This window comes from Leopardus geoffroyi, chromosome B1, assembly GCF_018350155.1.
Source record: "Leopardus geoffroyi isolate Oge1 chromosome B1, O.geoffroyi_Oge1_pat1.0, whole genome shotgun sequence".
NCBI classification, from domain to species: Eukaryota; Metazoa; Chordata; class Mammalia; order Carnivora; family Felidae; genus Leopardus; species Leopardus geoffroyi.
In genome coordinates, this window is record NC_059327.1 from 172,896,741 (window position 1) to 172,919,425 (window position 22,685).

Below are 22,685 nucleotides of genomic sequence, written 5' to 3' on the forward strand. Positions count from 1 at the left end.
TGATTCAGCAGTCAGCCTGTGCTGCTCCTTCCTTCCCGAACATATTCTAGGTTAGTCATTTCTGCGCTTGTGTTCTCCACCTCTCTAATTTCAAAACCCTCTTCCAATATGTGAACACGGAAATCTCATATTGTTTTTGTTCTGTGTTTCAGAATCTGTGTTACTATAAACTCACATACATCTATAGTGACTGACCTCAAAGACCAAGTCTATTCCATATTTATATTCAACCAATAATGAGCAAGAGCCTATTATGTGAAGGTATATCAATGAGTAAAATGCTAAGGGCTGCAGGGGATACAAAAATATACCCCAGAATGGGCCCTTAAGGAACTAACATTCTCTCCCCTCCTTTGTGTCATGATCAATTATTGCATAAGATTTCGGTCTCCTTAATGCTCTGCTCAATGCCTTATTGATTAGAAAGTTTCTGAGATAAATGAATTCTCAATTGGATTAGCTCCTGCCACCCCCACTCCCAGTCCTTCTCTGTAGCTTTGCTGAGTTTGTGATACAGAATCAGACAGGTAAGTAGGTCAGCTTTTGCCAAGCTTATTACCTAGCATTTTCTTTCTTTGAAGTTCTCACACAGCCCAGCTATTCTTGTCACTGACACATACAGCTAGCTCTTTAAATGACAGCTTCTCTCTAACCTCATTGCTCCAGTCACCACGAAGTGAGGTTATCTTTCCTTCCACAAAATTTACTCCATCTATGTCTCTTTTGAATTGCTCAGTTTATTATGTATTTTAGATTTGTAAAGATGCATACCTTTGAAAACTATTTTAAAAATTTAGTTGATTCCACTTCTCAGTTTTGAGTGTTTTTAACTATCTTCAAAAGTGACAATAGACTTTCTGGGTAGAATTCACTCAGAAAAATATAATCTGACTAGTTTTGAAACATAATGTAGTCACGATCAATTTAATACCTTGAGCATGCCACCACTCACAGTGTAACCAAATGGTCATTGAGTCATTGTTTGCCTTCCCAACTTCTGTTAGTTATTTTTTAGGCACATATCATACAAGTAGTATTCATTCAGCAATATAAAACTGTTTTAAAATATCTCGATTACATATGTGTTTATTATCCACAAAGAAATGTCACCAAATGGGACCAACCTCAGCTTGGGCAAAGATATAGGGCACTGAACAGGGTTCCCAGGCTTCCTTGTCTTCATTCTTTAGATACATCTCAGCCAAAGGAAGTAATTACTCAGGGTTGAGGGAAAATAGGGTGGCAGTAAACACTAGTTGTAATGCTAATACCTACATCAATCAACACTGTATTTCTTCAAGAGATTCACAAGATGCCAGAATTGCTCAGGCCCAGAAGATACAAAATAAACATGGTATTTTCTTAGGTCTTAGGAGTAAGGACAGAATCTCTGGTGGGGGCCTTGGTGCATTTTTATAAATCATGGAAGACATCTGAGATTGAGAAGGATGAAAATGCCAAAAGTAGGCTTTAATTTTTCATTAGATTTTTTACTCCAAATAAAAAATGAAATAGAATGAAAATAGAATGAAATAGAATGAAAATATTACATGGGAATTTATAATCCAGTCACAGTAAAATGATATGTCATTTTACTGTTTATTCCTCAGTAACAGTTAAGATATTATCAACAATTTTAAGCATTATATGGAGTTTATGAAAAGGTACCTACTTTGACTTTTAGCAAACATTTGTGGAATGCCTGTTTGTGTACCAGGCATTGGGAAAGAGCTTCCAATCAAAATTTCCTGTTTGCCATTGTTTCTCACTCTTAGAGTTATGATCTAAAGTTACTGTCTGACTTTAAAAATTCATTTACTTGCAGATTACATTTAGAAAAAATATCTTTGGGATGAATATCAGTGCAAAATTTTAATCCCAATAATATCTAGAGAATGCCTAAGTGTTATGATATTTAAATAACAATGTCTTTTAATTTTTTTTTTAACGTTTATTTATTTTTGAGACAGAGAGAGACAGAGCATGAACGGGGAAGGGTCAGAGAGAGGGAGACACAGAATCCGAAACAGGCTCCAGGCTCTGAGCTGTCAGCACAGAGCCTGACGCGGGGCTCGAACTCAAGGACCGCGAAATCATGACTTGAGCCGAAGTCGGCCGCTTAACCTACTGAGCCACCCAGGTGCCCCTTAAATAACAATTTCTAACATACATACTAAGCTTTTTTATTGTTGTAAAATATACATAAATTTTTCACAAGTGACATTTCTTTACCATGTTCTGTAGCCATCACTATTAGTTCCAGGACATTTTCATCACCCTGAAAGGAAATTTCTTAGTCATTAAGTAGCCACCCCCTATTCCCTCTTCCTCTCAGATTCCGGCTATCTCTATGAATTTGCCTATTTTGTATATTTCATATAAATGGAATCATACAATATGGGGTCTTTTGTGTCTTGCTTATTTTACTTAGCATAATGTTTTCAAGATTCATCCATGTTGTAGTATGTATCTGTGCATTTTTTTATGGCTCAAAAAGATTCTATTATATTATGTACCACAATCTGTTTATTTATTCATCAGCTGATGGACATGTTTCCACCTTTTGGGTACTATGAATAATGTTGCTATGAATATTTGTGTACAAGTTTTTGTTTGAACACCTGTTTTCAGGGTTTTTTTTTTTTTTTTTGAGGGGGGATATATACCCAGGGGTGGAATTGGTCATCTGGTAATTCTATGTTTAATTTATTGAGGAACCACTAACTGTTTTCCATAATATCTGTACCATTTTACCATCCCACCAGCAATGTACAAAGGTTCTCATTTCTCCACATCCTCTCCAACACTTATTTTCTATTTTAAAAATTATAGTCATCCTAGTGGATTTGAAATGGTATCTAATTATGGTTTTGGTTGCACTTCTCTAACGATGAATGATGTTGAACACCTATTCCTGGGCTTGTTGGCCCATGAATTTATACCTTCATCAGAGAAATGTCTATTCAAATCCTTTGCCCATTTTTAAATGGGTTGTCTTTTTGTTGAGTGTAGGGGTTCTTTATATTTTCCTGATAGACATGATTTGCAAATATTTTCTCACTTTCTGTGGGTTGTCTTTTCACTTTCCTAATAGTGTCCTGTGATGCATAGAAACTTTTTAATGTTAGTGAAGTCCAATTTATCTTTTGTTACCTTGTGCTTTTGGTGACATATATATGAAACTATTGCCAAATCCAAGGTCATGAAGATTTATGCCTATGTTTTCTTCTCAGTTTTATGGTTTTAACTCTTATGCCCAGCTTCATTCTTTTGCACATGAATATTGTTGTTCCAGCAACATTTGAAGAGATTATTCCCTCTTCATTGAATAGTCTTGGCACTCTCCTTGAAAATCAGTTGACCATAAGTGTATTGATGGTAGTTTATTTCTGGACTTTCTATTTCATGCTACTGGTCTATATATTTATCCTTATAGCAGTACACACTCTTTTGAGTACTGTAGCTTTTAATACATTTTGAAATCAGGATACGTGAGTCCTTTATCTTTATTCTTTTTAAAGATTGTTTTGGCTCCTTTGGGTTGCAATTCCATATGAATTTTAGGATTAGCTTTTCCATTTCTACAAAAAAGGGTCATTGGGTTTTTGATAAGGATTGCATGGAATCTGTACTCTACTTTGGAGAGTACTGCCATCTTAACTTTATTAAGTATTCCAAACCATGAACATGGGATGTCTTTCCACTTAAATAAATCTTTATTGCAGCAATGTTTTGTACTTCTCAGTGTGCAAGCTTTGCACTTCTTTGGTTAAATTTATTACCAAGTATTTTATTCTTTGTGATGCTACTGTAAATGGAATTATTTTTTAAAATTTCCTTTTTGGATTTTCTTTTTGCCAATGTATAGATATCAAATGACATTTGTGTGTTGATCTCGTATCCTGCAACATTACTGAATTTGTTTATTAACTCTAAATAGTTTTGTGTGTGTGTGGATTCTTTGGAATTTTTAATATATAGGATCATGTAAGCTGCAAATAGAGATAGGCTTACTTCTTCCTAATTGGGATTCCTTTTATTTCTTTTTATTGCCTAATTGCTCATGTTAGAACTTCTGGTGCAATGATGACTAGCAGTGATGAGAGTGGGCATTTTCTTGATCTTGAGATAGTTTTCAACCTTTCACCATTTAGTATGTTGTCAACTATTTGTTTTTCATGAATGACTTTTAAGAGGTTGAGGAAATTCCATTCTCTTCCTAGTTTGCTGAGTGTTTTTACTGGGAAAGAGTGTTGGATTTTGTCAAATGCCTTTCTTATCAATTGAGATGATCATGCTTTCCCCTTCATTCTAGTTTTTTTAGGTAAGACCATTATTTTCATGTCATTGTCCCAGTTTCTTCTAGCTGTTGCTTCCTTCATGCTATTAATGTGATATATTACATTGACTGATTTTCATATGTTGAAACATCCCTGTATTCCTTCAATAATTACTAGTCTGTCATGGTGTACGATCTGTCTTTGGTATCAAGATAAAGCTGGTCTTACTGAATAAATAAGGAAGTGTTCCTCCCCTTTTATTTTAATTTAATTTAATTTTTTTGGAAGAGTTAAGAAGAATTAGCATTAACTTCTCCTTACATATTTGGTAGAAAAAAAATGTTTGGTAAACTTCTCCTTACATATTTGGTAGAAAAAAAATGTTTGGTAGAATGAGTTCCCAGTGAACTCACCTGCTGCTGTACTTTCTTTGTTGGAAGTTTTTGATTATTGACTCAATCTCTTAACTTGTTATAGGTCTGTTCAGATTTTTTTATTCTTTCTTGAGTCAGTTTTGTTAATTTGTATGTTTCTAAGAATTTGTCCATTTCTTGGGGCGCCTGGGTGGCGCAGTCGGTTAAGCGTCCGACTTCAGCCAGGTCACGATCTCACGGTCCGTGAGTTCGAGCCCCGCGTCAGGCTCTGGGCTGATGGCTCAGAGCCTGGAGCCTGTTTCCGATTCTGTGTCTCCCTCTCTCTCTGCCCCTCCCCCGTTCATGCTCTGTCTCTCTCTGTCCCAAAAATAAATAAACGTTGAAAAAAAAAAATTAAAAAAAAAAAAAAAAGAATTTGTCCATTTCATCTAGGTTATCTAATTTATTGGCAATAGAGCCTTTTTTGATAAATTTATGTTTCAGTCATCCAAAATACCATGCAATTTATCTAATATTTATAAATGTTAAGTGTATATCACGTTTTCTTGCATTTACTTTTCTAAAGCAAATTGTATGTAAAATTCTGTAAGAGATTTAAACAAAATTTTCCCATGAGACTAAAGAACCAAAATTTTCTGAGAGGGGTATGACTGATATAAATTTTACTTAAGAAGCATAAACTTTCTTCACATTCTTTTTATTAAAATAAATGCTGGGGCACCTGGGTGGCTCAGTTGGTTCAGCGTCCGACTTCAGCTCAGGTCATGATCTCATGGCTCGTGAGTTCGAGCCCTGCATCCTGCTCTGTGCTGACAGCTGGGAGCCTGGAGCCTTCTTTGGATTCTGTGTCTCCCTCTCTCTCTCTGCCCCTCCCCCACTCATGCCATGTCTCTGTCTCTCAAAGATAAATAAACATTAAAAAAATTAAAAATAAATAAAATAAATGCTATTTATGATCTTGCTATTTATGCTCTTGGGGTTAACTCCTCTGTGCCTCAGTTTCCTCATCTGTAAAAATGGGATTAATAATAGAACCTACCTCATAAAGTTGTTGTGAGGATTAAATGCATTAATGCATGCAAAAAACTTGGTTCTTAATTCATAATAAGCATTCAGTAATTATTAACAAATATTATTTTTATAAAGTGTCACCAATTGAGGTTAAAATAAAGAGCATCTAGACATCTCTAATGAACAAACTAATAGTAAAAGTCAAGGCAGCAATGTTGTATGGATACAAAAAGAGCCATATTTTCCTCTAGGTTTGTAAGACCCCAGACTGGGAGAAGAAGAATGAATATTTTGGCAAGTGTTCTGTCCCTAGAAAAGAAATCGGTTCTCTTTATTAGTATTCAAGAAAGCAGGTCCTACTGAGTACAGTTGACCCTTAAGCAATACAGGTTTGAACAGTATGGGTCCACTTATATGAGAATTTTTTTTTGATAAATACAGTAGAGCCCTGTGCATGGATTTTCTCTTCCTTATGATTTTTTAAATAACATTTTCTTTTCTGTAGCTTACTTTATTGTAAGAATACAGTATATACCACATACAAAATACAAAATATTTGTAAATCAACTGTTTACATTACTGGTAAGGCTTCTGGTCAACAGTAGGCTAGCAGTAGTTAAGTTTTGGGGGAGTCGAAAGTTATACACAGATCTTTTACTGTGTGGGGAGTTGGCACCCCTGACCCCCGTGTTGTTCAAGAGTCAACTATACAAAACTGCATTAAAGAGGCCCTCTATCGGGGTGGAAAAATCAAAGGCACTGTGCATGAATCCCATAAAGGAAAGCAAAGCCCTCAGAGAGAAGAATCCGTTCCTTTACTTTAACATGAGTCTGGCCTCCACTGTGGGCCACAGGAAATCAGAGAGTGGATGGTGAGTGTTCAAAGAGATAATCACGTGTAGAAGTACTTCCTTTCAAATCACAGGCCTAGGCTTCCCCAACAAGGTGATGATGTAACTAACACATTTCTGCTTTTGGCTTTTTGTTTTGTTTCTTATACCTTTTCCTCTCTCTTCCCTTAAATACATAAATACACTCTAAGGCTGATCCCTCCTTATCATGAAAATAATGAATTCATGTCCATAATATAATGATTGCATAAACATTAATGTGTTTTTCACTATCATTATTATTTCCTTTGTGGCCCCACCAATAACGACCACAAGATTTGCTTTGGGAATGGAAGTATTCAGTTTCTTGGTTCTCAACATTTCAAGAACATTTAAAACTGGCTCAAAAAAAAAGAGAAAAAAAAAGAGTTTGGTTTAATTTTTAAAGAAGGCAACTCAAATCAATCTACCTCGATATAAAATGTAAAAACACATTAATCACAGCATTGTATTTTAAAAGATGGGAATTTAGTTGATACTCATTTTTATATTAAGACGTAAGTTAATGACTTGTATATCTTAAAGGGTTTATCATAAAATGTTACTGCCCAGTGCATTTTTGCAAACAGTAAACAATTCACTGAGAGTATTAACATTCACATGTGTAATTGTAGTTTACAAATGTACAAAACTTTGGGTAATAAAGAGTTTAAACTTATTTTTCAACATCCGATAAGCTCATTCCCCTCAAACGGTTTGATTACAAAGAAGCACAAAGGGTTACCACCTGTGGCAAAATGTGAGAAACAAAAGCAAGGATGGTAACTACAGACTTGAGAACATAATATCCAAACAGTACCTGTCCATATCAAAAGACAAAATCAAAACATCTTTTATAACAAAAAAGAAAACAAATCCATAGAATTAAATACTACTCAGGTGAAAGAACATTGTAGTGAATATAACATTTATTTTCTCTACATAAATTTGCATATCTTAAATTTAATACAAAACACCATGTGTCAATTATTCCAATTTGAGAATATCATAACACGTGGTTCTTAGTGAATCTAAATATAATAGGTTGAATCTTTTAAAAGAACCCAAAGATCATTTTGTTTTCATCCGCTCATTATTGTTTTAATGCTCTAACGTTTTTCTTCACTCATTAGACTAAAGCGATTTAGAAATAAAATACATAATCAAAGCTTATATAATACAGCTATTTCTGAAAAAAACTAAGTATTAGCATCGTCTTTAGTATGTCATTAAAATAGTGGTTGTGGTTAAACAAATACAAATTAGTGCAACTAATGTAGAATAAAGTTACAAAGCAAATGTTAAAAGTTTTATCTGGTGTATGTGCACTATAATAAAGGAAATCTGGATAATGGAGTAAAGTGTGGTTATTAATAAATGAAATCCCCAGTTGTGTTGTATTTAGGAGGACTGCATTTATCTGCATATGTTAAACCAGGAATGTATGTTCACCACCCACCAGCTGTAGTTATGATTTGCTAAGAAATGACTTACTAAGAAATGCAGGATTTAATCCTGGTTCATCCACTCCTTCCTCCCTTGTTTTATCATCTTCACGTTGAGATTGGGCACTTTGTGCCCAGGTATGTGGCATTGTGAATTTGCTAAAAAATGTGTCCAGTGGTGGTAGGATAATTTTCCTAAATTCATAAGGAAGAGGATATCTTCTTCACTTAGAAAACAAAGCACTACATTATAATTTGACAGTTACAACGCAAGCCCCAGCTCTTCCTAGACACAGTGGAGCAACCTAAAAAAGAAACAAAAAAATGTATTTGTTGGATTGGCAGGTACAAAGTTGAGAAAACCATACGCAGTTTGAAAAGTACTGAAATATTCTGTTTTTGTCAAGGAGCTCTGCCAAACCCTGCCGCCCCAGCCTTGCTGTGGGCCTGGTTCCTTCCCCCGGAATCCCTCCTGCTGCCAGAGTTTCAAAGATTAAGTCGTTTAGGATGTATTGCATTATTATGCAGTATTCGCTTCTCTTTAAAGGTAATTCTAAAAAAAACTGCTCAAGATTTTTCTACCTGACCCTTTGTTTTGGCCAAAATGATGCACGATATGGATAATGAGGAAATGCTGAACTTTAACTCTGTGGCCAATGTGGACAAAATATCAAGTATTATCTCGAAAAGCCCTTTACCAGATGTGCTGTCTCAGAGCACACCAAACACACTGCATGCCTGGGGTCTGCTTATTCCAGGGGAACCAGTAATTTCACATTTACTGACTGCCTTCTCTGTGCATGGTGGAAAGGTCTAAACCCATTCGACTAATTTTTAGCAGAGTATATAAATAATAAATAGTACTCCTCCAGCTCCTGAGGAATTGAAACAAATCTGGTGAATAAACTCTATGACAATGGGACAGAAGTGCAGGGTGCTAGGGAAAGAGATATACGATCTCAGTTTATAGATAAGGAATAATTCTTAAATCTTTCACTTACTCTTTTATTATTTTTTTAAGTAGCCTAGACACTGGGCAATTCATAGTGAAAATAAAAGTGTAGACAAGGATAGTTTTTAAATTTTTTAAAACACTTTATTTATTTTTGAGAGACAGAGACAAAGCACAAGCGGGGGAGGGGCAGAGAGAGACACACACAGAATCCCAAGCAGGCTCCAGGCTCCAAGAGCTGCCAGCACAGAGCCTGGTGGGGCTCGAACCCATGAACTGTGAGATCATAACCCGAGCTGAAGTTGGACGCTTAACGGACTGAGCCACCCAGGCACCCCAAGGATAGTTTTTAAAGAAGGGCTACTTTGAGCACATTAAGATCTAAGAATTAAAACAACAGTATTTAGGGAAGGAGTGACTAATACAAAGTACTAAGAAAATGTGTTTTGTACTTATGTATGTAGGCGTACATTAATGAAATGTTTTTGTCAAATACACGAAATCAAAATGACTTTCTAATCAGTTTGGCCTCTTTCCCAACCTTTCCAGTTGAATGACTGGATTTTAAGAACACACTGTAAGAGAATTCTCAGTTGTTCTCAATTTGAATCTATTGTTTTGATCACTGTTCTATCTCCCTGAACAATCAAATCACCTGCTTTAAAGCCAAATCTATTCACAGTATTCTAGGAGTAACCTCTAGGTCATTTCAATCACAAGTGTCTGTTTGTAATTAGGAGCTTTTCTCAAAACACCCATGACCTGAAGTCTTTACACTGTAAAGAGTTGATGTTGCCATAACAACCAGGGAGAAAGGTCAGCTTAGAGTATTTCTTCAATACAGTGCAGTCACCTCCTGCTTTGGGTCAAGGTGGGTTGTAGGGTGGGTGATGACTTCAGACTTTATAATCTCATTTCATTCCCTGACCAAATGTCCTCTTGTCCATTTGTTGGAACATTAAATGGAAAACATTTGTTTTTCAGATTCTATGGCTATAAGTTCAAATTTAGGTGCTTTAAAATAGTAATAGAGGTGGCATGCAAACAAAATAGCTATGTAGTCACAGATTGTTAATTTTGATAAGAGAGTAATTCAGCATAAAGTATTAATTACCTGTAATAACAAATCTTTTAAAAATATTTTTTAATGTTTATTTTTGAGAGAGAGAGAGAGAGAGAGAGAGAGAGAAAGCACACAAGCACACAAGCAGGGGAGGGGCAAAGAGAAAGGGAGACACAGAATCTGAAGCAGGCTCCAGGCCCTGAACTGTCAGCACACAGCCTGACACGGGGCTTGAATACACAGGTGAGATCATGACCTAAGCTGAAGGTGGATGCTCAACTGACTGAGCCACCCAGGCGTCCCAATAACAAGTCTTAAACACTGGCCAATAGATTTCCTTATAACTAGTCTAACAGCATAAATCAAATATATCTTAGAAAAAGAGATTTTTACATCTCATTTTGGGCTCCTTCGTTATCATTCATATTGCCATGGTGGGAGACTGATTTCATTTCTAATGAATTTCTGTAGCTCTGACTCAAGCCCTCAAATTATCTCTTCTTCCCTCTACCAAATAATCCTACTTAAACTTAAGAAACAAGATCAAGGTCACACGCTCAGTCCCTTTTTCTGTCTTTTTCATTTAAAAACTCTTTTTTCTCAATTCTGCTTCCTGCCCTTCTTTCAGTAAAGTGCCCTTCAATGTTACTCTCTCCTTCTAGCATCTGGAATCTCTACTTTTGTTTTCACCTCTATTTTGAAAAAGACCTGCAGCGCAAATTCTAACTCCATTTATTTGCTGTGTGACTTGGGTCAACTATTTAACCTCTCTGTGTCTCAGATTCCTCATCCAATAGAGCCTGGTACATAAAATGTGTTTAATAAATGTTAACTTTCTATCATCATCATTATTTGAAAATTGTATGCCCCTCTAGCTGCTGCGTTTATTTTTCTCTTTACTTTTTACATTGTGTGTAATCTGTCTCAAAATAAATAAATAAACATTTAATTTAAAAAAATTGCTCTATTCCATTATCTTATCTAAGACATTGTCTGGTCATTCATTTGCTGTTTTCTTCACCTTCAATCCAACCCAGTAAGTGTAAAAAGAAAGAATAGATAGGACTTGGTAATATCTCTTGAATCCATCTATAGAGTTGACAGCTCAAGCCTTACAAGTGAAGCAATCTTCTAGATGTTTCATTTTTATCCAGCCTTCGCTTCCCCTGCTCCTGTCCCCAACTGCCACATGAACTTCCTATTACTGTATCACTCTCCTGGTTAAAAGTCTCCACTGGCTTCCCACTACCAAACTCTTTACCCATGGCCTTCACAGACCTCCATCCTGACTCCAACCTTGCTCTCTAATAGGAACTCCTACTCTTGCTAAGCATGGATCCATATAACCAGCCACCCTTCCTCAATTATCTTGCGTATTTCTGCTTCAGTGACATTTCTTTTGTGTTTTTTCACACAGCTTCCCATTTCTTTCTACCTTTTTGAATTGGATCAATTCATTTAAGGCTTAACTTAAATCCAGCTTCTCCTCACTAAAGCCCTCTCAACAACCATTTTATTTTTTCTTTGGCTTCATATACCACACAATACCTATACCATGGGACACTTCCCTACCAACTGTTCTACATTGTGAGTTCTCCCCTTACACATGTAGCTAAGTTGTATGACAGTGGGGATGCTTTTAAATTTTGTCTTCTTGACAGTACTTACTACTGCTCCTTGTATGTAGGAAAACCTTGGCTCAATTAAACATTTGAGCATCTTTCAGTACCAGATACTAAATTGGGTCACAAAATTTCTAATTCTGTTCTTGGTAATGATGGAAAGAAGGATCTCAGAAGATCATTCTTAGAAGTATGAAGCCCTCCAGAAATAGACATGGTTGGAATTCTGCTAATAAGCTTGCCAGGTCAAGACTTGTTAATATAATTTAAGATTGCTATCTTTATTAGGTGATGACCAGACATTTTATCTGCTTCCAGATATCAATAGCTTGAGTATTTAAAAATTATTGCTCATGTATGGATAATTCGTTCAAATTTTTCTGATTTCTATCTTTTTTCTTATTTTCCACAATCTCCCTCTCTTTTTCCCATAGCTCTCCTGTAGTCCTATCTGCTTTACCAATACTAGAATATCTCATCAATTCCCAGCAAGCAAATGGTGGCAGATCAAAACTATTAATAATTTCCTTGAGTATTAACTTATACTTCAAAGATAATTTTGATTTTAATTATGTTATAAAATTAAACAGTCCTTCTTGTTTTCATATATTTAATTCAGAGATGACCTTATCATGCTTATGCTATATATTTTGATATTGGATAAAATTTAAAGAATCAGTTTTACCAAACAAATTGTTTTAATAAAAACAGAGAAGTGTAATAATGAAAAATGAAATGCCATACCTGGGTCCACTCATTTGTCTGGGGATCATAAGCCTCCACTGTATTAAGGTAAGTCTGTCCATCATACCCTCCAACAGCATATAATTTATCACCAAGTAAACAGACCCCTACTGCATCTCTGCTGATGCTCATAGATGCCACTGCAGTCCACATATCTGTTTTGGGATCATATCTGAAAGAAAATTTTAGAACTGGAGCTGACATTGTCCTCACCACATTTTTATGTAAAAATTGTTTATGGATAAAAGACTTGCATATAAGACCTGATACCATAAAACTCCTAGAAGAAAACATGGGGGGAAGATCCTTGACATTGGTCTTGGCAATGATCTTCTGGATTTGACACCAAAAAGCAAAGGCAACAAAAGTAAAAATAAACACAAATGACCATATCAAACTAAGAAGCTTCTGCATAGCAAAGGAAACCATCAACAAAATGAAAAGGCAACCTATAGAATGGGAAAAAATGCTTCCAAATTATGTATCTGATAAGAAGTTAATATCTAGAAGATATAAAGAATCATACAACTCAATAATCAAAAAACCCAAATAAACCAATTAAAAATGAGCAGAGGGTCTGAATAGGCATTTTTCCAAAAAAGACATCTACATTGCCAATAGGTACATGAAAAGGTGCTTAACATCACTAATCATCAGGAAAATGTAAATCAAAACTACAATGGCTGTTAGCAAAAAAGATAATAACAGTGTATGTGAGGATGTGGAGTAAAGGGAATAACACTTGTGTACTGTTGGTGGGAATGTAAGTTAGTGCAATTGCTATAGAAAACAATATGGAGAGTCCTCAAAAAATTTAAAATAGAAATACCGTATGATCCAGTAATTCTACTTCTAGGTTTTTATCCAAAGAAAAGGAAAGCACTAATTTGAAAAGATATATGCACCCTCATGTTCACTGAAGCATTATTTACAGTAGCCAAGACATGGAAACAACCTAAGTGTTCATCAATGGATGAATGGATAAAGATGTAATACATCTAGAACACACACACACACACACACACACACACACACACACACACACACACAGTGTAATGTTATTTGGTCCTAAAAAAGAATGAAATCTTGCTATTTCAAACACATGGATGAACCTTGAGGGCATTATACTAAGTGAAATAAGTCAGAGAAAACAAATACCTATTATCTCACTTAACATGTGGACCCTAAAACAAAACAAAACAAATAACCTGGCACTCATAGGGTGCCAGAAGTAGGGCACGAGGTGGGGGGGGGTAGGAATGGGTGAAATGAGGGAGGGGGATCAAAAGGTACAAATTTCTATAGTTATAAAATACATGAATCATGGGCATATAATGCACAGCATGGTGATACAGTTAAAAATACTGTGCTTTCTATTTGAAAGTTGCTAAGGGTAAAAAGTTCTCACCACAAGAAAAAAATTTGTAACTATATATGGTGATGGATGTTAACTAGGCTTATTGTGATCATTTCTCAATATATACAAATGTCAAATCATTGTTATACACCTGAGACTAATATGACAATTACACCTCCATAAAAGAATACCTACATATCCAGAAACACCTGGGAGAGGCAGTATAGCAAAGTGGTTAGAGAACGCGCTTTGGATTTGGGCTGAACAATCTTAAGTCCTTATCCTTCCAATTATTAGCTCTGTGGTATTGTAAAGTTACTTAAAATCTTTAAATCATAGTTTCTTTACTGGTAAATATTGCTCACCACATAGCATTGAAAATTAAATGAGAGAATGCATAGTAAGCATTTGATAAATGTCATCTTAAAGATGGGTTCATTTATTACACTTGTTTCCTATTAGCAAGGAATACAATCTTGTAACAAAAATGCAAAGAATACAAAAATATGTAAAAAAGCAATAGCTAGCCTTTTTTCATTCCAACTTTAATTACAGAGTCAAGTGGTAATGACTCTTAACAATTTAGTTAGTATTTGATCTTCTAAATATTTCACTTTTTATTCTGAGGACCCAGATGTCTATTTCAGAACATGTTTTTAATTCAATTTACTTTTTCTTTCCATGTGTAACATTAAAAGTTTTTTCATTAAAAAAAATAAAAATAGTTTAGTTCTTTAAGCCTACCCCTTGTCTTATTACTGCTATCTAAAGTACATTTGGACATATTTTTAGAAAAAATCAGTATTTCCCTGAAAACTTTTAACTTACAGTATTATAGCTTCATTTAGTAAATCCATGACACTTAAACTATCCAAAAGAGCTAAAGTAAATACTGAAACTGCTTTATGGGTTTTGATTGTCCACTGAAAATCTGAGGAAATCAATACATGAAGCTCTGTGTAAGATGGCTTACACACTCAATCATTATAGCTGTCCATTTTTGAAACGTCTTGTTCCTTTCATGAAATACATTACCTAGAACAGCCCAAAGTTGTCTAAGAGCAGATACATCATGCTACAATGACCTATACTGCTTGTAATACCTCTTGCATCAATGAACAATTTTTCATCAGGTGCGGTACTGCAGTGAGCTTGTAATGTAAAAAGTATACAAAGGCTTCCATATTCCTTTCCTGAAATGTAACATGCGACAAGCATAGTCTGGATTACTTTCCCTAATACAGGGGAAATGCAGGTGTAACTCTCCTGCTTTCTCAAAAGACAACAAACCAACCTTCCGTATTATTTCACAGAAAGCACTCATTGCCATCAAACCTGCATTTCACTTTTTATCCTTCTTCCAATCAGGTATAAATAACACACACACACACACACACACACACACACACACACACACACTAACTTCCAGTTGCTCATTAAAATCTAGACTCTTTGATAAGGCCTTAAAGACTCAACGTGATTTGCCCCTACCTCCACCCTAGTCCGCCTCCTTTCCTGACACTGTCTCCCTCATTCTTTGTTCTCCAATCATAGTGTCTGCCATTCAGCTTTCCGAATGAATCATATTCCTTTCTGCTTAGGAGTGTTTGTAATGTTCCCTTTGATTCTACCTCCTAAATCCATTCAATTCTCTCCATTCCCTAAATTAGACTAATAGCAACAGATGGGAGCCTGAACTATTGTCCAAATCGTCCATTGATGTTAGGCTCTTTACCTGGCCCATACTTGAGTTTCATGAGGCCAGTTTGGATGACTTGTTTATAGCCTTTTAGTCTGTTATTATTTCATGTTATTTCATTTTATATGAACATGTGTTAGTAACATTCCTCTCCTTTTTACTTCTTATTTAGCCTCCAGCCCCTATTCCTTCTCTCTGAAATTCATCAACCTCCTTTCCTTTTCTTGTCAGGTACAGTGTCCAGTACAAAATATGTACATAAGAAATGTTTGTCATTTGACTCAATTAATAAATTGTATAATCAATTCTAAGGTACGTTTTCTTTTTTTTTTTAATATGAAATTTATTGTCAAATTGGTTTCCATACAACACCCAGTGCTCATCCCAACAGGTGCCCTCCTCAATGCCCATCACCCACCCTCCCTTCCCTCCCACCCCCCCATCAACCCTCAGTTTATTCTTAGTTTTTAAGAGTCTCTTATGGTTTGCCTCCCTCCCTCTCTAACTTTTTTTTCCCCCTTCCACTCCCTCATGGTCTTCTGTTAAGTTTCTCAGGATCCACATAAGAGTGAAAACATATGGTATCTGTCTTTCTCTGTATGACTTATTTCACTTAGCATAACACTCTCCAGTTCCATCCACATTGCTACAAAAGGCCATATTTCGTTCTTTCTCATTGCCAAGTAGTATTTCATTGTATATATAAACAACAATTTCTTTATCCATTCGTCAGTTGATGGACATTTAGGCTCTTTCCATAATTTGGCTATTGTTGAAAGTGCTGCTATAAACATTGGGGTACAAGTGCCCCTATGCATCAGCACTCCTGTATCTCTTGGGTAAATTCCTAGCAGTGCTATTGCTGGGTCATAGGGTAGATCTATTTTTAATTTTTTGAGGAACCTCCACACCGTTTTCCAGAGAGGCTGCACCAGTTTGCATTCCCATCTAAGGTACATTTTCAGTAGGCAGTAATACGATGAGAGAAGAATCTGAGTAGGCATTAGAGACAGACTGACATACGGGCAACTCAACGTTTACAAAGCTCTGAAGGAACTGCTTCGCATATGGTAGATGTTCACTAAAGAGTCATTAATTTGTCTGCAAGTGTCAGACAAACTTTTCCTTCACAGGAAATTACCTTTCCACACAGTCTGAGAGTCTGGATGTCAAGTTGGATGCAGGAGCATCATGTCCTCCAATAGCATACAGCAATCCATTCCAGGTAGTTACTCCGACTCCCCCTCTCCTTTTGGACATTTGCGCACAGAGTGTCCATTTATTAGTATGAGGATCAAAACATTCTACTGATTTGAGGCAAGAACTTCCATCACGACCACCAACTGCATAAAGTCTGTAAAAAACAGTGCCATCATTATGATTAAGACACAGAGGTTATTCTTATGGTATTTCATTGAATTTAAGATGCTACAGATTATAAGACAAACTGTCAATTTATGTGCCATCAAGAAAGAAGATATGCTACCATTATATGTGTGTAACATATGTGTGTGTGTGTATATATATATATATATATATATATATACACACACACACACATACACTATATATACATACATACATCATGTATATAGATACGTAGATAGATAGATACATATCTATATATATAGATATCATCCTGCATAAAATAGAAGAGGGGTGCCTGGGTGGCTCAGTTGGTTAAGCATCTGACTCTTGGTTCTGGCTCAGGTTGTGATCTCAAGATTCATGGGTTCGAGCCCCATGTCAGGCTCTGAACTGATAGCATGGAGCCTGCTTGGGATTCTCTCTCTCTCTGCCCCTCCTCTGCTTGCATGTGCACTCTTTCTCTCTCTCAAAATGAATAAACATTAAAAAAAGAGAAAGTGACATGAAAGCAATGACCACTATTTCACAGCTGCCATCTGTTTGGCAGGTCACCACGGATTTTACAATGCATTACAATTTAGAGGTACAAGATGTGTCTTAGAATAAATGAAATGTGGTGTATAAATACACCATGACTTATTTCTTAAATAGCTAAGATAGGACTGGATTATAAAGGAAAGAAACGAACCTTCTCTGCACCTACCACAGGCTAGACATTTTACCTGTATTAATTTAATCATATCAATGATGCTATGAGAAACCATTTATATTCCTGTTTCATGGGTGAAGAAACAGGCTCATGAAGATTAAGAGGCTAATACAGGGTCAGAAGCAGAACCAGGGCAGTTATAATAATGAGCAGTTGTATGGTGAGCAGTCGCCTGGGATGCTCTTGTAATAGTGAAATAGGAGGATAAAAGGATTGCTTGAAACAGTGGTATATAAATTAATATTTATTACATGTGAACAGTATCCTTCATTAATTCAAATTACTGCAGAGAATACTGTAAGTTATTGAAAATGAATATGGTATGTTAATGTCCTAAGTGCTGCCTAGTAGATAAATTTTAATTATCAGTCAATATATTTCATTAATTTAAAAGTCTTTTACTCTGAACTTAAAATATATATAAAATATTTTAAATATTTGAGCATTTGAATATTTTTATTAAGCACAAAATCTTCTTGTACTTACTATTCACTTGGGAAGCTCTTTATAGATATTTTCCTAATCTTTTTTTCAAAAGAGTAAAAAAAAATCAGTTCATTGGTTATATAAAAGTCCTCACATTTTGAATTTACAGATGCCTCAGTTAATATTTAACTATTTTTCTTACCTCAAGAAATAATATTTGAACTATACCAAATGTCTGCCAATTAAAACTCTAAGTTATTATACTGAGGTGTATATGTGTGTGTGTGTGTGTGTGTGTGTGTGTGTGTATTTAAAGACTTTTTCTGTTTATTTATTTATTTTGAGAGAGAGAGCATGTGTGGGAGGGGCAGAAAGAGAGAATATCAAGCAGGCTCCACACTGTCAGCCCAGACCTCAATGTGGGGTTTGAACTCATGAACCGTGAGATCATGACCTGAGCCAAAACCAAGAGTCAATGCTTAACTGACTGAGCCACACAGGCACCCCAAGACATTTGTTAAATTTTAATTCATAATGTAAAGTACACTATGCCACTTAAACTGGTTCTTTTTTTTTATCTTCAAATTTTTCGTTAAATTCTAGTCAGTTAACATATAGTGTAATATTAGTTTCAGGTATAGAATTTAGTGTTTCATCACTTACATACAACATCCAGTGCTCGTCACAGCAAATGCCCTCCTTAGTACCCATCAGCCATTTAACCCCTCTACCCTCCTGCTCAGCAATCCTCAGTTTGTTCTCTACAGTTAAGAATCTGTTTCATGGTTTGCCTCTTTTTCTCCTCACTATGTTCATCTATTGTGTTTCTTAAATTCCACACCAGTGAAATCTGACTGATTTGTCTTTCTCTGATTTATTTCACTTAGCATAATACTCTCCAGCTCCATGCATGTCATTGCAAATGACAAGATTTTGTTCTTTTTGAAGGCTGAGTAATATTCGTGTGTGTGTGTGTGTGTGTGTGTGCGCGCGCGCGTGCACATCTTCTTTACCCATTCAGCAGTTGATGGACATCTGGGCTCTTTCCATAATTTGGCTACTGTTGATAATGCTGCTAGAAACACTGGGGTGCATGTACCCCTTAGAATCAGTATTCCTGTATCCTTTGGGTAAATATCTAGTAGTACAATTGCTGGATCATAGGGTAGTTCTGTTTTTAACTTTCTGAGGAATCTCCATACTGTTTTCCAGATTGGCTGCACCAGTTTGCATTCCCACCAACAGTGAAAGAGGCTTCTCTTTTCTCTGCATCTTTGCCAACATCTGTTGTTTCCCGTGTTATTAATTTTAGCCATTCTGACAGGCTTGAGATGATACCTCATTGTAGTTTTTTTTTGTATTTCCCCAATGATCATTGATTCAAACTGGTTCTTAACTGAGAAGATGATCATATCTTAAATAGCAACATGTGGCTGTAGCGATATCTTATTCTATCTAAACTTTATATTAATAGTATGGAAAGTGAAATTTATTTGAAACTTTGTTAAAAAATTTATCTCTTAAAAACGACTTTCTTGTGTTATCATTCTTAATGTTAAACTATTCTTATTTTTAACTAATACTTGTAGAATATTTGTCTGAATATGGGATCACAGAATATTAGAGGACACCAACAATTAGAAACTATTCATAATTAAAAAAACCATGTACAGGGGCACCTGGGTGGCTCAGTCCTTTAAGTGTCCAACTCCGGCTCAGGTAATGATCTCGCGGTTTGTGACTTTGAGTCCCACATCAGGCTCTGTGCTGACAGCTTAGAGCCTGGAGCCTGCTTCTGATTTGGTGTCTGCCCCTCTCTCTGCCCCTCCCATGCTCATGCTCTGTCTCTCTCTGTCTCTCAATAATAAATGTTAAAAAAATTTAAAAAGCCATGTACACACACACAGAAACACAACAACAGAATTCAAGGCACCACCCCCTCTTCACAGTGAACTCATGGGTCTTGACTATGAAAAGTGGTGTAGTATAGGGATTAAGAGATGAACTCTGGAGCCAGACTCTGGATTTGAAGCTTGGTTCTAACACTTACTAGCTCTGACTGTGGACAAGTTATTTAACCTCCACCTGCCTGAATTTCATCATCTAAAACATCTCTAAACCCTGTCTCAAAGGATTATTGGTGATCAAATTTAATATACTTTGAATAGTGCCTTACAATGGTTTAAGTGTTTAAGAGGAAAAATAAATTCTATCTCTATTTGTATTCTTTTAGAAAATGACATTTTTATTTAAAAAATAATTTTAAACATTTATTTTGAGAGAGAGAGAGAGAGAGAGAGAGAGAGAGATTGCATGAGTGAGTGCAAGCAGGGGAGGGGCAAAGAGACAGGGAAAGAGAGAATCCCAAGCAGGCTCTGGGCTGTCTGTGCAGAAACTGATGTGGAGCTCCATGTCACAAGCCACCAAGATATTGACCTGAGCTGAAATCAAGAGTTGGACACTTAACGAACTGAGGAAAATGGCATTTTTAGATCTTAAGTGTCCAAACAATGTTTACACTCAGTTAATGTTAAGGGCTAAAATGTACCAATAATACTTTCTGAAGAAACATGATCTCAAGCAATGGCTTTCAAATTGTTTTCTAAGAACAGAATTCTGTGGAGGACTTGAGGAGGTCCCAAAAACAGTGCATTTGAAATTTAAGTTTTAATAATTTTCAAAAATGTCACTTGGCTCAATTAAAGGCCATGAAAGATTCACAACTCATCTTTCTTTCCCATGACAGTATCTATTACAGTATAAACATTATGTCAAATTATGAAATTGTGCCCAATTGTATTGTACTATATGCTTCAAAATAAGACTTAGTCTTTTCTGACTTTTAAAATTAGGATCAAGAATGCAACGGGCTGGTGGATACTGAGATTTAACAGAAAAAAAATTCTACTACTTTTAATCTACAATACAGTTTAACTGAAAAGTTTCCTGAGATTCCAATTAAATTGCTCTATTAGTTAAAATAACTGTTATCATTTTCAGCTACTGATCTGTGAATGAGGATTTTCTTATACTGAACAACAACAAAAACCAAACATAGAAATAATCTGACTGTTTTTAAAAACAGAGTTGTTCTTCTACATTGATTGTTATAATAAATATATGTTATAGGCTTAAACTTCAATTTGCCTTAAGTATTGAGATTTTTATAAGGTTTCATTTGAAAGAGAGATTCTACTATCAAAAAATATTTGCCAGTCAGTGGCTTAAAAGTAGCCTGAGCAATTAGAATTCTAAATAAAGCTTTTTTCTCTCAAACATGGTAGAAAGTGAAATTTTAACTTTTGACATTTTCAAGATATACTGACAGGATACAACTCATAAAAAAACATTCAAACAGTTCTTTTCTAAAGAAACAATTTTATATATATATATATATATATATATATATATATATATATATATATACATCATGTGCATATAATGCACATATATATATACATTTAAGAAACAATTATATTTTGCATCAGGAAGCATTGCAAAATTAAGTTCAAAATAACAAAAATAGTAATTAATTTAGGCTTTTCATTATGTAGATAAAAAAAACCGAGGCACAGGGAAATGATTTGTTCTAAATCACAAGGAGTAGTGAGAAAAGATGCATAAATTTTTTCAATCTTTTTAAAAAAACAACACGATTTCTATTTTTTCCAGATTCTGGATATGTACCTAAAAATGGAGAACAGGGGCACCTGGGAGGCTCAGTCAGTTAAGCCTCCGCCTTGATTTCAGATCAAGTCATGAACTCACAGTTTGTGGGTTTGAGTCCCTGCTGTCAGTGCAGAGCCTGCTTGGGATTATCTCTCTCCCTCTCTCTCTGCCTCCCCCCACCTTCTCTCTCAAAATAAACAAAGAAACTTAAAAAATGGAAACCAACAAAATCTTTTAAAATATTGCTACTTTAGCAACGTGGATGGAACTGGAGAGTGTGATGCTAAGTGAAATAAGCCATACAGAGAAAGACAGATATCATATGTTTTCACTCTTATGTGGATCCTGAGAAACTTAACAAAAACCCATGGGGGAGGGGAAGGAAAAAAAAATGAGGTTAGAGTGGGAGAAAGCCAAAGCATAAGAGACTCTTAAAAACTGAGAACTGAGGGTTGATGGAGGGGTGGGAGGGAGGGAAGGGTAGGTGATGGGCATTGAAGAGGCATCTTTTGGGATGAGCACTGGGTGTTGTATGGAAACCAATTTGACAATAAATTTCATATATTAAAAAAAATAAAATAAAATATTGCTACTTTGTTTTAAAGCATGCTTAGAAAAATGTTAGTTGATAGATTAGCTGTGATTAAAGTACCATGTCATCTAAGTGGTACCAGAACATTCTTCAATAAGGTCACACACTTCAGGTTATGTTCCAGGTACCATGCTAGGTGTCAGGAACAAAAAGTTAGACCAGGTCACTCAAGACTATGATATACTATAGGAGATTGATGAGTAAATAACAACAATAGATTGGTACCTGCTATGATACAATCACACACATATTATGCACAGTAAAAATGCAGAGGCTAGAATGGACAATTAATATGGTGAGGGGCACTGAGGAGATGGAAGTGGAAAGTGGGGACAGTTTTCCAGAGATGACAGTTGAGTACGTTTCAAGGATGCTGAATTTTCCAGGTATGAAACCAGGGAAACAACACTCTAAGACAGATGGGATGGGTCAAAAGACAATGTGAGTGTGAAACAAAATACATTTTTCACAAATAAGTTAGTTTTGCTGGGGTGTAATATGCATG

General features: G+C 35.6%; 1 protein-coding gene across 10 annotated transcripts in view; it reads right to left on the reverse strand.

Moving 5' to 3' along the window:
- Positions 1-7,144: 7,144 nt before the first annotated feature.
- Positions 7,145-22,685, reverse strand: part of KLHL5 (kelch like family member 5) — a 98,817-nt gene continuing 83,276 nt past the window's right edge. For 9 of the 10 annotated variants that reach the window (XM_045475011.1, XM_045475013.1, XM_045475007.1 and 6 more), the window contains 3 exons: positions 16,558-16,770; positions 12,361-12,532; positions 7,145-8,284 (listed from right to left, as the gene is read on the reverse strand). In XM_045475011.1, the coding sequence (XP_045330967.1) occupies positions 8,228-8,284; positions 12,361-12,532; positions 16,558-16,770 (442 nt within the window). In that variant the 3' untranslated portion in view covers positions 7,145-8,227. Of the gene's footprint in view, positions 8,285-9,216; positions 9,890-12,360; positions 12,533-16,557; positions 16,771-22,685 lie in introns of those variants that run through there. The other variant, XM_045475005.1, reaches the window with a different exon arrangement.